We start from the raw sequence: 12,086 nt of genomic DNA, 5'->3' as shown, positions 1-12,086 counted from the left end.
TCACTCAGTGACTCAACAGAGACAAGACCTCATGGGTACTGCTTAATGTGCTAACGAGTGCAGGAAACATGCACACCGTGCAGTGGGTGGGTTATAATTTACTGTGGTGCCAGCACCAGGCCAGAAAAATCAGTGGCTACAGCCTAGGATCCTCCTGACTTCTGGACCTTGAGCCCTATATTAACTCACATGGCTTCTCTTTCCCTTGGCTGGTCAGTGCTGTGTCCATCATACAGATTTTACTTGAGTGGTAACAGCTAATTTAAACACCATCATTTGTGTAGCTGGAATTATGTTTTCCCACGTGCATTACTTTGCACTTATCAGTATTGAATTCCATCTGCCATTTTGTTTACAAGCAAAAACTTCTGGCTGAAAACCAAAAATTTTAAATTGGAAATGATGCTGCAATGCCTCATGGGAGTTATAGTTCAAGTGCCTCACACCTTCATTCTTCTGTGTGTGCTGGGCTTCATTTCCAATTATAAACCACAGTCTCCCCCTTGCTAAGCCACCACAGTGCATGCTGGGAGCCCCTGGTTGTGGTGCATCATGGGAGATGTAGTCTAGCTGGAGAACCCAGCCTGTAGAGGTGGATGGGGGCATGAGGTACCCGAACTACAGATTTCAAGCTGAATTTTTTTGGTATTTGGCTGAAAACTGAAAAGGGTTTTGTTTTCAGGTGGTCACGTTTTCTTATAAGTTGAAATTTTCCGAGGAAAGCAGACACTTTTTTTTTTCTCACCCCCACCTCATTTAATGAAAGACCCACATAGCCATCAAAAACTGTTTCAATGGGAAGATTTTCAACCAGCCCTACATACCAATCCCAGTTTTACTATTCAGTTGAGCAGCAAGGCAGAAAACTCACTGCACTAGACTAGCAAAGAGGCAAGGACCTTTTAGGTCAACCTTTATGGATTAGCACCCTGGAATGCCGAACTAAGTGCTGGCCAGAAACCAGGATGTGCATTTGATACATGTTGCTCAATAATTTACCTAACTTTTCACATCTATAAGGAAATATTTGCATTGGAAGACATCAGAGATCACACCTTATTGTTAAACCCAAACAATTAGCCTGACTTTTTCCTCAGTCATGTCATTTTCCTCATTCCAGTCACAGATTTTTTTGTATATAAGGGCTGCCAGTTGCAGGTCAGCTACAGAGAAGGAGGACAACTCTTGAGACCTTTCTTAGTGACCAAGAGCTTGCGAAGGTAAGACCAAAACTACTCTCTGAAGAGCATTCTCTTAGATCAAGCCTGGACGAAAGCAAATCCACCATTACAGAGAGAGGGGGGCGGAGAGATTGCTGCTCTTTATGGATTTCGAAGCACATATATATACTTGCTGCATGTTGTTGAGAATTCTTGGAGTATTATTTCAAGGCTTTCATAAATAATAATAATTAAAATCATCCCTTGAGTAGATCCATAAACCAGGTGCACTTAGACCCAAGGTGAAGTTGACCCTTAATTTTTATCTTGATACTTTTTGCTCTGTGTTGTTATATTTCCATTTAAATGTGTTGATACAATGGGAGCAATGAAGAAGTTCATTCTGGTTCTCGAGACAATACTAATTCTAGTTGTGTCCCCCCATTTAAGTAGAGGGACTGTATGGCTGGAGCTGGTAATATCTCTAAAACCAAAAAAAGTTTGACGTGTTCCTTTTGCACTTTTCTTTAACATAGTCCTTGAAAAACGACTCTAACACTTTTAGACACTTCATGCTTTTATCAGAGGCTTGTGTTTAATAAGGGTTTGCACTCCGTCCTAACTGACTCTCCAGGGAAACCTGTGTTTATGCCATCCCAGGAATGTTCACGACATGTCGTGTTGCAAACAAGGTTCTGACTCCCCTACATGTGGGATACAGGTTCTGGTTTGTGGGAGAAAATTCTCAGTCAAACTCCAGTTCAAAAATTCCGGAAACCATTCCCGATGGAATGAGGAAAATGATGCAACTATCCTAAGGCGAGGGAGTAAGGAAAGTGGGATAACTGCTCGCTTCTGTCACATGGCTCCATTATGGAAGTCATCCGCTGAAGGTTCAAGTTTTGGTCTCTTCTAAATCCAGGGTAATTTGACTTCATTAACTTCAATGGGATCAGGAGTTAGCCACAAGTACCTATTGCCATTCATCTGCTTGTTGCCTAAATGGATCCCTTCTGCCATGCCTTCCTCCTTTCTCTCTGCTTCCCCTTCATTCTGTGCAACTGGCTTCTTTCCCTGTCTATTCTAATCCCGTCTGGCACCATGTCCTGTCTCCGGTTCCTGATCATCATCCTCTGATGTTTAATGGACTGGGAATGCTTTTCACAGGTACCACAGCCAAGATGCTAAAGGTTTGGGCCATTCTCCTCTTTGGCAGCCTGCTGACCCCATCTCAAGGACTAGACGGCGCTACTCAGGTTCTTTCCAGCGTGAATGCAAATGGATTAGTAAAAAGTAAGTTTTATTAGAATACTATTCAATTCAGTGTTGTGGAAGGGGTCAGATTTATTACCATTTTCTGAACCATTTTGTCCTTCCTTTTATTTGCTCCTACACAGAAAAGCTGTGGGCAGTACCAAAGTCACCGAGTATCAGTGACAAGGATAATCAGAGTCATTCTTGCGCTTATAAAGTACTTTGTACCCAAAGATTTCAAAGGGCTTTACCCAGGTGGGAAACTATCACCAAACCCACTTCACAAATGGGGAAAGCGCAGCACGGGCAGGGGAGGAGACGTGCCCCAGGCTACACAGTTGGGGGTGGAACCCACCTTACCTCCTCTAACCACTAGGTCATCTCTTCAGTTATAGATACTGTGCTCCACAGAGGCGACATTCTCAACAGTGTGCTAGGAACCGTGTCAGCTGGCAATGGGGGGCTCCTGAACCTGGGAAATCTGCTGGGCACTGACCTCACAAAGTAAGTCAGGGGGCAGCTCAGGTGTCCGGGAACAAACCCTGGGCTGATTTCTGGCCAATGGGGGAGAGGGGAACTGGCGTAACTAGCTTCCAACGAGGAGCACAAAGATGTTGCAAAAGGCAGCGCTGATGTCCGGCCCCATTCTGGATATGAGCAGTCCCCTCCCCTCCCTACTCCAATACGTTTCTAATGAGAGAGAGAGAGAGAGAGAGAATAATCTAGTAGGAAGTGCTGTCTGCATTAGTCTCTGTCAGCCCTGATCATCCACTGCGCACCCCGACCCACTGGCCACCCCCAATAACATCCCTCTGCTGGTCCGAGTCAGAGAGGAGCAGTGGGGCAGCTTCCCCAGGATCTTTTGGGGGTCTAAGATTGGAGCGAGCATTTGTCCCACGTGGTACTGAGACTATGTTTCTGGGTATGTGCCCATGCACTCGCCTGTCCAGAATATGACCCATTACTGTCAATATGAGCAACTCCATAAGTGATGAACCTACGTGTGCTTCATAACCACCCAATGGTGACACCTGAGGCAGCATCGCTCACTCCTTGCTCTGTCAAGCATGACGCTGGAATCGCAGTTGGTGGGTTTTTCCCTCCGTTTTGGGGTTTTAACCTATTAACAGCTAGTGTAGGCCCTTGAAGGAAAAAACCCTGTACCCAGTTCTACTTGTGCAGGAGGGAGAGTTCCCAGCACACAGTGGAATTAAAGCACTGTGAAAACATAGCTTAAACTCCCACGCTGAAAACCCCTCTAGCTCCTGAAGCCACTTCCGGGGGACTGGCTGGCTGAGGGGCCGAACGCTGGGCTATGGAGAGTCCGTGTCCTCAGCACTAGCGTTTTATTGCCTACTTCTTGTTTGCTTTCGTTCTCCAGGCTGGAAATTAAAAAACTTACTCTCCCCAAAGTATCGCTGAAGCTCCTGCCAGGAGTGGGGGTCCAGCTGAACGTCAACACCCAAGTGTTAATTGAAGGCAAAAGGTGAGTGGTCTTAAAGCAGAAGAGTGCAACGTGAGAAAACTCAGACCAGGACGCGTTCCTCCTGGCTCTCTGTGGACAGAGTCGTTTCTTTCACAGGCTTGTGTATATCAGCAGGTGTCATTTATTTACCATATTTCCACCTTTAAAAGTTCACATGGCGCAGAAATAACAGAAAGATGATAGTGTAAAACGGTGCTGAGTTAATCGGAGAGCCCCCAGTTTAGCATGTAGACACGTCCTGTGAAGAGACCATTAGCCGGCCCTCTTTCGTAGAGTCAGTCAGCAGGGGCGATTGTTAAGATGGATGCAATTAATTCCTCCGTCTTCTTTCAGCCTTCTAGCTAAGGTGCTCAATCTCCAGGTGGACGTGAACATTGCCGCAAGAGCCAGACTGGCACAGGATGACATGGGCGCCCCCAAGTTAATCGTTGAAGACTGCAAGACGCAGCTTGTTAACGTTCGGCTCCTCAAGTAGGTACCACAGATATCTGCTGTGCCGCAATGATCGTGCGCCACAGATGGGTCGGCACCAGCCATTTTTACTATTATCTTCAAAGAGAATAAATTCGCTAATTCTTGTGTTTGATACTTAGGATACCTCAGTGCCGTATTCGTTTCCTGTGACTAGAACAAATGTTTCTTTCAAAGGTTTGGCTCAAATGGCCAAACGAGAGAGTTTCTGCATTGTGCTGCGCTATACGTGGACGCATATCAATCCTAATATTGGGCCAGATCCTGAATTTCTTTCTTGCTATTAATTCCAGAACAAAATCCCAGCCTTGTGCTGTGCGGAGGGCAGCATGACGCTACGAGCAAGCAGTTCGATTTCTCTTGTGCTGATTACGTTCGTTTTCCAGTTACTAGCTGGCATCACCTCTAATTTTCTATTCTTCTGTTGTTTAGTGTGTTCCCAGTACGTCCAGCTGTCCTAAACAAGGCCCTTGGGAACCTCTTTCCTGGAGTGGTAAGTCTGCAAAGCAATGGTGGCAAGGATCAGAGTGATTCCTGAGAAGCCCAAATGTGCAAACCAGTAGTCAGCTGAGTGGTCCCTATTGCCCTAAGTCATTGGGGCGCCTCTCATGAGAAAGGACCATTCCTGAGAGTAAAGGCTCACCCCCGAAGGAGGGGCTGGCCCACCATTTTGAAAACTGGGCCCTTGTAATGTGCAATAGCGTGTTGTCACGTGCCCAGCTATCTGCATGCTCACTTACTCCAGTCTGCATTCCCAGTCAATGGGTACATAATTGACTGTGCATTTTGTGCACGTAAGCTGTGAAAATCTTGTCCCTGGGCTGAAACTCAGCTGGGTTCAGAGGGTCCACAGACTATCCCGTGCAGAAGTTAATAGAGGGATGGGCTTCATGACAAGCACTGGGCAGAGAGGTGAGCTTCTGCACCCCTTGGTGCACCACAATTGTACCCCTTCTGAGAGGTCAGCATTGGTCCTTCATTTGTCAGCAGAGAGGGTGTGGAGGGAGGAGGCTTTCTAAGAGGCTTCCCCATGCAGGCAATGAACTTCCTGGGCTGCATTATGGCAGCTTCTTGCCAAGTTCATGAACCAGCAATATTCCTATGACTGTACCAGTATGATACAGCCTGAGACAGAATCCAGTGACTCGGAGAGTCTCGTGCAATAGGATCTTTTCCCTGTGTGTTACAGCTGTGTCCTTTAATTGATACCGTGCTCAACACCGTGAACCCTCTGCTGAGCACCGTGAACTGTAAGTCTGTGGTCACTTCCTCCTTCCTTCCTGTTCCAAAATATTCCCTCCCTGGTCCAGGTCAGCACTTTGTAGCTGCCCAATAGGAAAAATGATCTGATTTTACAAGAGTATTTCACCTAAAGGATCTACCAGGTTTTCTAAATCTTTAAGCCGTTGTTAAGCTGTCCTGCAGCAAAAAGGGCAGCTGTAGAACGTAGGCAGTAGAAGCCATCAGTGCTCTGGTGCTGGAAGTGAGATTATTTCAGAACCGAGTGATCCAAACAACAGGGGATGGGAAACAAACCTTCCCCATGTGGGGAGAAAACTCTGTAAAGTTTCTGATAGAGAAGATACTGGGCAAGTTCAATGGCTGCTTTGGGACTTCCCACAGGGAGCCTGCGACTTCTCCATCCTAAGAGCCACTTAGTCCTGAGAGAGCGACACAGCTCAGTTCTGAGCCAATTCCTACAGCTTTGCTCAGAGGGACTCAGCGCCACAGCTGGGTGCTTCTCTGCATGTTCTCGTCCCAATGCGGGTCATTTCAAGGACTGCTGCCCTCAGACGTGTTCTGCTGGGAATAGGGTGATTGGGGATATCCAGAAATACTTTGTGTGTAAGCTCTTCCGGACAGGGACTGTCTGTCTGTTCTGTGTCTGCACAGCGCCCACCATAGTGGGGTCCTGGTCCCTGACTGGGCTCCTAGGTGCGATGAGAATATAACAAATAACAGGAACAGAGAGCAGGGGCATTTCCCCTTCATCCCATTTTAAGAGACTCTTTGTCTCCTTACAGCCGTGGTCCCACTGGGTGTGGTAGGAGATCTCCAGTACACTTTAGCGAGCCTCCCCGTGGTCAGTGATGCGGAGATCAAACTGAATTTAAATGTAAGTGCTGTCACTTTCCTTAGCGTGCGCAGCCCTGAGCCTGCAATGCCGGATGGTTCCTGTGATCCCCTTCGGTGTGGTGACGATTTCTCAAAGGAGCCCCCTGTTTCCCAGTTGTCTGGAGCAGAGGACTCGTTCACAGTGACGGTCACTTCCTCACTCGCTATAGACTTCATCATACACTAAAGTTTGATGGTCGGGTATGAGAGATGAACAACAGCTTAGATATTTGCTAGTTTAATACAACAATGTTAAGTTGATCTTCAATCAGAAGCACCTAATGCTAGCATTTCCTAAAGCAACGGTGGTCACGCTTGATAGTAAGGTTCCATTTATAAAGAGTTGATAGATAGCTAATAGACGTTACAAACATATTACGGACATCAGTAGTATGTGGTGTTGATGGTTATAAGGACATCAGGAGAGGATATCAGATGTTTGTAAGCCATGGCTAGAAGCAACCTATTGATCTGTTGGATGTTTTCACAATTGATTAACTATTTATTAAAACATCTATGAATTGTGCAGAGACCATTTATAAACTATTTATGAATGGAATCTTACTATACAGTGTGGCCGCAATGATATTGGCTTAATGACTAGTGTATTCCATTGTAGGGAGCTTTATGGATGTCACCCCCCCCCCGCCCCTTCTAAACTTTCTTTCAGGCTGTAGTTGAAGATCTGCTTGGCAATAGAGTGGACGATCCCACGTGCTCAGCAGCAACCGTATCTCTGCGGTCCGTGGTGGCCAGCCCTTCCCAGCTTGGCCTTTCCGTGTGTCTCCTCAGCTCAGTGCTCAAACTGCTGCTGGCGCCCGGGAATCTCAGCACAGACATTGCAGCTCAAACGGTGAGCGTGGCAAACAGGAAGGGATCCATTTCCTTTGAGCCTTCTGCCCAGGCATGCCACCTTTAGGCCCCCTCCTCTATTTTTGCTCTCAAATGCCCTAGGAACAGTCAGACTCGTTAGGATAAGATTCCTGCCTTGTGCATTTTGATAACACATGGGGCTTGAGCTTGCACAGCACAGGGGTGGGATGCTGCACATGTGAGCACAAGGTAAAAACGTTGATGAGCAGGGGAACCTGATCCTGCCTTATTGAGAGGGCTTCTGCATGGCCACTGACTTCTCTCTATCTAGTAATAGCAGTAAGGTCATAGAGGGGAGAGTCCAGCTGCACCCCTCGCTGGCAATTAAGCCCTTGACTTTTGAGACAAGCCCATTTTCTGCCCATACCCTGCAAGTTTTTTACTCTGAGCTCTTAAGAGTAAGGGCACAAGACGCTTGAGACTTCTGCTTAGTGCAAACGACTGACAAATCAACTTACCTGTGCCCACATGTGGCGTATCTCAGCCTTGTGTGGCGCATAGCAACCATAGGCGTCCTGCAACTCCCTGTGCAAGGACTTGCAGAATCCAGGCTATGACGCGCTGGATGTCAGCTTGCTAGTAATTAACGGCTCGGGGTCAGGTTCAGCCCCGAAGCAGTTAGAGAAGTGGCAGAGGAGATGAATCTGGGCCACACAATTCTCCTTGCATCATCCACTGTATCTGCATAATCTCAGCAAACTGCCACTTGCACGATCTGCTGCCAGTAGAACAACCCTGAGAATTGGCTGAGCAAAGAAACATTACCAGGGATAACGGTTTATGCACGATCCAGTTCTTGGAAGCAATTCAGCTTTGTATTTCTCCCTCAGCTTCCCAGTGACACCCCGCTGACCGCCTCTGCCCTTCGCGGGCTCATTCCTGAGGTCAGCCATTTTATTTTTTTCAGATTTTTTTTTGCCATATCCCTCTTACCTTCAAAATCTTCTGCTTCTTTCCGTAACTGAGTCCTGGTGACTTTGCACAGGTCTCTGAACTGCTGCCGGAGTCCCAGCAACCGTTGCTGAAGATCAGAGTTCTGGAAACGCCTGCAGTGTCGGTGCAAAATGGGAAAGTCATGGTGCGCCTCCCTGCTTCCATTGAGGTTTCCCCCTCCGCTTCGCCCCAGCAGTCTCTCTTTGTTCTGGATGCTGTACGTATGAAGAGAACAAGTTTAGGTGACTTGGGGGTTTGTTTTCAATCTTGGAAATGAGAGAGGAAGGAATCAATTTGCTTTATTTTCTTGCTCTAATTGCAGGATATTGTTCTGAGTGTCCAGCCTACCGTTTCAGACAACAAACTCCGCATCTCCGTAGCTCTGGAAAGGTAAATGGGGCTTCGTCCCTTGTGCCTCGTTCCTATCGGAAGGAATATTCCTCAGGAGAACAACAGGCAGTGAACCAGACCAGATTAAATGGAAATGCACAATTTAAATTCAATACAAAGAGTTGATAATTCTTTACATTAGATTCCCTGGGCTCACTTCGGTAACGACAGATATTTGAAATGTGGACTCTGAAAAGAATAAAAAATAATTAGGGAGCTTTGGTTACTGAAAAATGTCCCTCTATTTTCAGCTTGGTTTTCACAAAAATTGTTTCTGTACATGTATAAGACAAATTCAGGGGCCAAATGGGCATCTCATTAACATTCGAAGACTTGATTAGAGTTGGACTTCATTGTATTGTTACAATATGTTGTAGTCTGCGGAGATCAGGCACCGGGAGGTCAAACCCTAGATTTTCCATGTCTGTTGATTTAATGATAAACTGTTTGTGTAACTGTGTTGCCATCCCGGTGAAATATTAGTTTTCTCTGATCTACTAATGTCTTTCCACCGGCTATGCAGATACTGGAGAAGTTGATATCACATAGGATAGTCTCTGACTCTGTCTTGACTTTTTCCATTTTTTGTAGAGTCGGCCTCAGACTGGCTTCTTCGCTAATTAGTGATTTCAATGTAAGTTCATGACACACCCACTGAACAAAGTACAATAATGATGGAGACTGTATCCAGGGAATAAGGAACAAAAGTTTTAATAAGTGTTGGTCTCCAAGCTTTTCTTGTGGGAGAAAACGCTGGTATTCTCATGCTCCTGGAGAAGGTTATTTTAATAAACTCTATCATTCACACTAAGCCATTCTGATTTCTAAGAATTGCGTTTGAATATATGAATTAATTTCACACGTTCGGAGCATCTTGTGAGTTTGTGAAGGTTGCAGGAGAGGGTGGGAGGGAATGGAGCATAATTACCTGTCAGTCATTTCTGTGATTAACACACCTGCTTTCAGTCCTGAAAAAGTTGGGAAACTCTTGCCTAAGATTTGCATTTTAAGAGCTCCGAGTGTCCTGCACTGATAGAATTTGCTTAATAAATTTGACACCACTCAGTTTTATACCCTTATAGGCATCTTCCTAGAGCAAAGGAAGCTTTGATCTCCATAAGCTGACACCTAGCCTGTGGCATCTCTAGTGGGGAGCAAGTGGGAGATTTTGAAGCAATCTCCGGACTCTTGCTGCTCACTTAAAATATAAAAGGGGCATCACAGATTGGACTAACTGGGATCCTGACAGGGAGCTTACTGAAGGCACCTCTCGTTCAGCACCTTCTATCTATATGAGAGAGTTAGATGGCCTCTATGATTGTAGTATTTGAGCACCTGATAATCTTTAAGGTCTTTACCCTCACAGCCCTCAGTGAGGTGGGGAAGAGCTATTATTCCCATTTTATAGGAAAAGAGTCACAGAGAAATGAAGTGACTTGACAGTCTGGGGCCCAGCAGGGAACTGAGTCACGAGCTGCCCTCCTCTTGTGATCTGTGAAATGGGAATGTCTCAACCCCTTGAAATGATTGTCTTGCTTACTAAAAACAGTCCCATGATAAACAGCTGGCAGGTGGGGGGACGTTCTGATCCGGAGACAGAATGGATCAAATTCAATGTCTCCACAATGAAAGGGCAGAAGTTCTCTTTTTCAGTCATAAAATATGTGGTCACTAAGATGCTTTTTTCTCCATTGCAGGTTGCACTTCTTGAACCATTAATCAGTGACATACTCAATGCTGCATACGTGCCACTCATCAATGGTACGGTCTTTATCTTTGAGTCTTCTGAGAGTTCCGCAAGTGTTTCAGAGCTCTCTTGTCTTTCCTCGTTGGCTACAACCAATGATAGGCTGATAGTTTCTGTTTGTTTATTTCAGGTGCTCTGGAGGTCGGAATTCCTCTGCCTAATCTTCTCAACCTGAAGTGGGAGAATGGTCTTGTCAAAGTCATTAATGTAAGGGTTTGCTCATTTCTTCATGTTGTTTTTCTGTAGAGTTTCATGATGGTCTCTTTTTCTGGATTCTCACTTCCTCAGACTTCGCAGTAACATACTGTTAGACCCTGCCAGTCATGGTCCTGAATTTTCAAGAAGAGCCTCACTCTGCCTCTGAATTTCTCTCTACATTTTTCTTCTATTTTATAGTATTTTGTTGACTAAGCTGCTGCAATCAAGTATTCCAGCAATTAAGTGATATACTTTGTGTCCACAAAATTGGACACACAATTAGTGCAGGTGCGAAATACGGTAGAAAATTAGAGGCCACTTCTAAAAGTAAGGACTTCAATTGAAATGTCCCACCTTGTCGGCATGGTAAAACCTTACAAACCCTGCTGCTTTATTTGAGAAACAAATGTCTTCTCACTGAATGGGACATAATGATAAATCTTCACAGTGCAACCAGGAGCCGCATACTGTCGCAATTTCATACATGTATGTCCTGTCAAATCTTCTAACCTTACTCTAGGTGATAGTTTGTAACTCCCCATCCTGTTCTAGTCAAATTGTCTCCTGAGATGAGACGACGAGTTATACTAACCCATGTAGTAGCTTTGTGAAGTGGGTACATTAAATGTTTGCTATAGATTGGATTTAAACCTCCATCTGATTTCCACTTGTGATCAAAACTAGGGCCATTAACCCCAATGTACTACATACTGGTACTGTAGCACCCATTAACCATTGCTAATTCTTTAAATGGACCCTCTAGCGCGGGTTAGAAAAGTTGGTGAAAATCCCAGTAAGAAAATTGAATTCTCTGAACGAGTGCCTTTTCTTTCCCACAGAACGCTCTATCGGTTAACGCGCTAGCCTAACCCTCCCACAAGGGGCGAGTGTTGGGGACAGCCCAGGGATGAAGGAGAGAATTCACGACTGAAGAACCCTGCACTTCCTTCCTTTTGTTCCCCCTGACACTTTGAGTCAAGGCTATGACGATAGAAACAAAATGTTGTTCTGCTTCTGATCATTGAATCAAGCTGTAGAAAAGACTTAGTAGGAATGAAATTGTTGCTTAATTGGTTGAAAATAGTTGGGGTTTTCTAAGCAAACTTCTGCAGTCAGTTTAAGCTTCAGGAGAGTTTGGAGCCGAGAACCCTGCTTTGTGCACGGGGCTGCGTTTCACTTCTTGTTACCCTTTCAATAAAAGCTTTCATTGCATCAGCATTCCTGATGTGGTTTTGTTCCCCTTTGCTGTAAGACTCGGGTGGTCAGAATGCTCCCCTCACCCCCACTGCCACACAACGAATACAGAAATTTGCATCTGACAATAACGAAGAGCTTCTGATGGGAAAGGGGAGCCGTCATTAATAGTTTGCTAGGCGGCTATGTTAAGGGTCACATTTCTGAAGTTCAGCACAATGCCTGAGCCACCCCAAATGCATGTCTGCGATGGGCCACTCCTCCC

General features: G+C 45.6%; 1 protein-coding gene across 1 annotated transcript; it reads left to right on the top strand.

The window, feature by feature from the left end:
- The first annotated feature begins 1,179 nt into the window (after positions 1-1,179).
- Positions 1,180-11,839, top strand: LOC128846924 (BPI fold-containing family B member 3-like). Its single transcript, XM_054046194.1, has 16 exons — positions 1,180-1,220; positions 2,328-2,453; positions 2,804-2,918; positions 3,796-3,900; positions 4,234-4,371; positions 4,804-4,864; positions 5,561-5,621; positions 6,396-6,487; positions 7,157-7,339; positions 8,190-8,243; positions 8,345-8,509; positions 8,615-8,682; positions 9,274-9,316; positions 10,380-10,443; positions 10,560-10,636; positions 11,467-11,839. Exons 2-16 carry the CDS (start codon positions 2,342-2,344, stop codon positions 11,494-11,496), a joined length of 1,368 nt encoding a protein of 455 aa, XP_053902169.1. The 5' UTR covers positions 1,180-1,220; positions 2,328-2,341; the 3' UTR covers positions 11,497-11,839.
- The last annotated feature ends 247 nt before the right edge of the window (positions 11,840-12,086 follow it).

This window comes from Malaclemys terrapin, chromosome 12, assembly GCF_027887155.1.
Source record: "Malaclemys terrapin pileata isolate rMalTer1 chromosome 12, rMalTer1.hap1, whole genome shotgun sequence".
Taxonomy (NCBI): domain Eukaryota; kingdom Metazoa; phylum Chordata; order Testudines; family Emydidae; genus Malaclemys; species Malaclemys terrapin.
The sequence above is the reverse complement of the archived record's forward strand: the minus strand, read 5'-3'. Positions and strand labels throughout refer to the sequence as shown.

Excerpts from the sequence above, each read along its gene's own strand:
- LOC128846924 (XM_054046194.1), top strand. The coding sequence starts at position 2,342 with ATGCTAAAGGTTTGGGCCATTCTCCTCTTTGGCAGCCTGCTGACCCCA. Across the intron at positions 2,919-3,795 it reads CTGGGCACTGACCTCACAAA|GCTGGAAATTAAAAAACTTA; the intron begins GTAAGTCAGGGG and ends TTCGTTCTCCAG. Across the intron at positions 8,683-9,273 it reads ATCTCCGTAGCTCTGGAAAG|AGTCGGCCTCAGACTGGCTT; the intron begins GTAAATGGGGCT and ends CATTTTTTGTAG.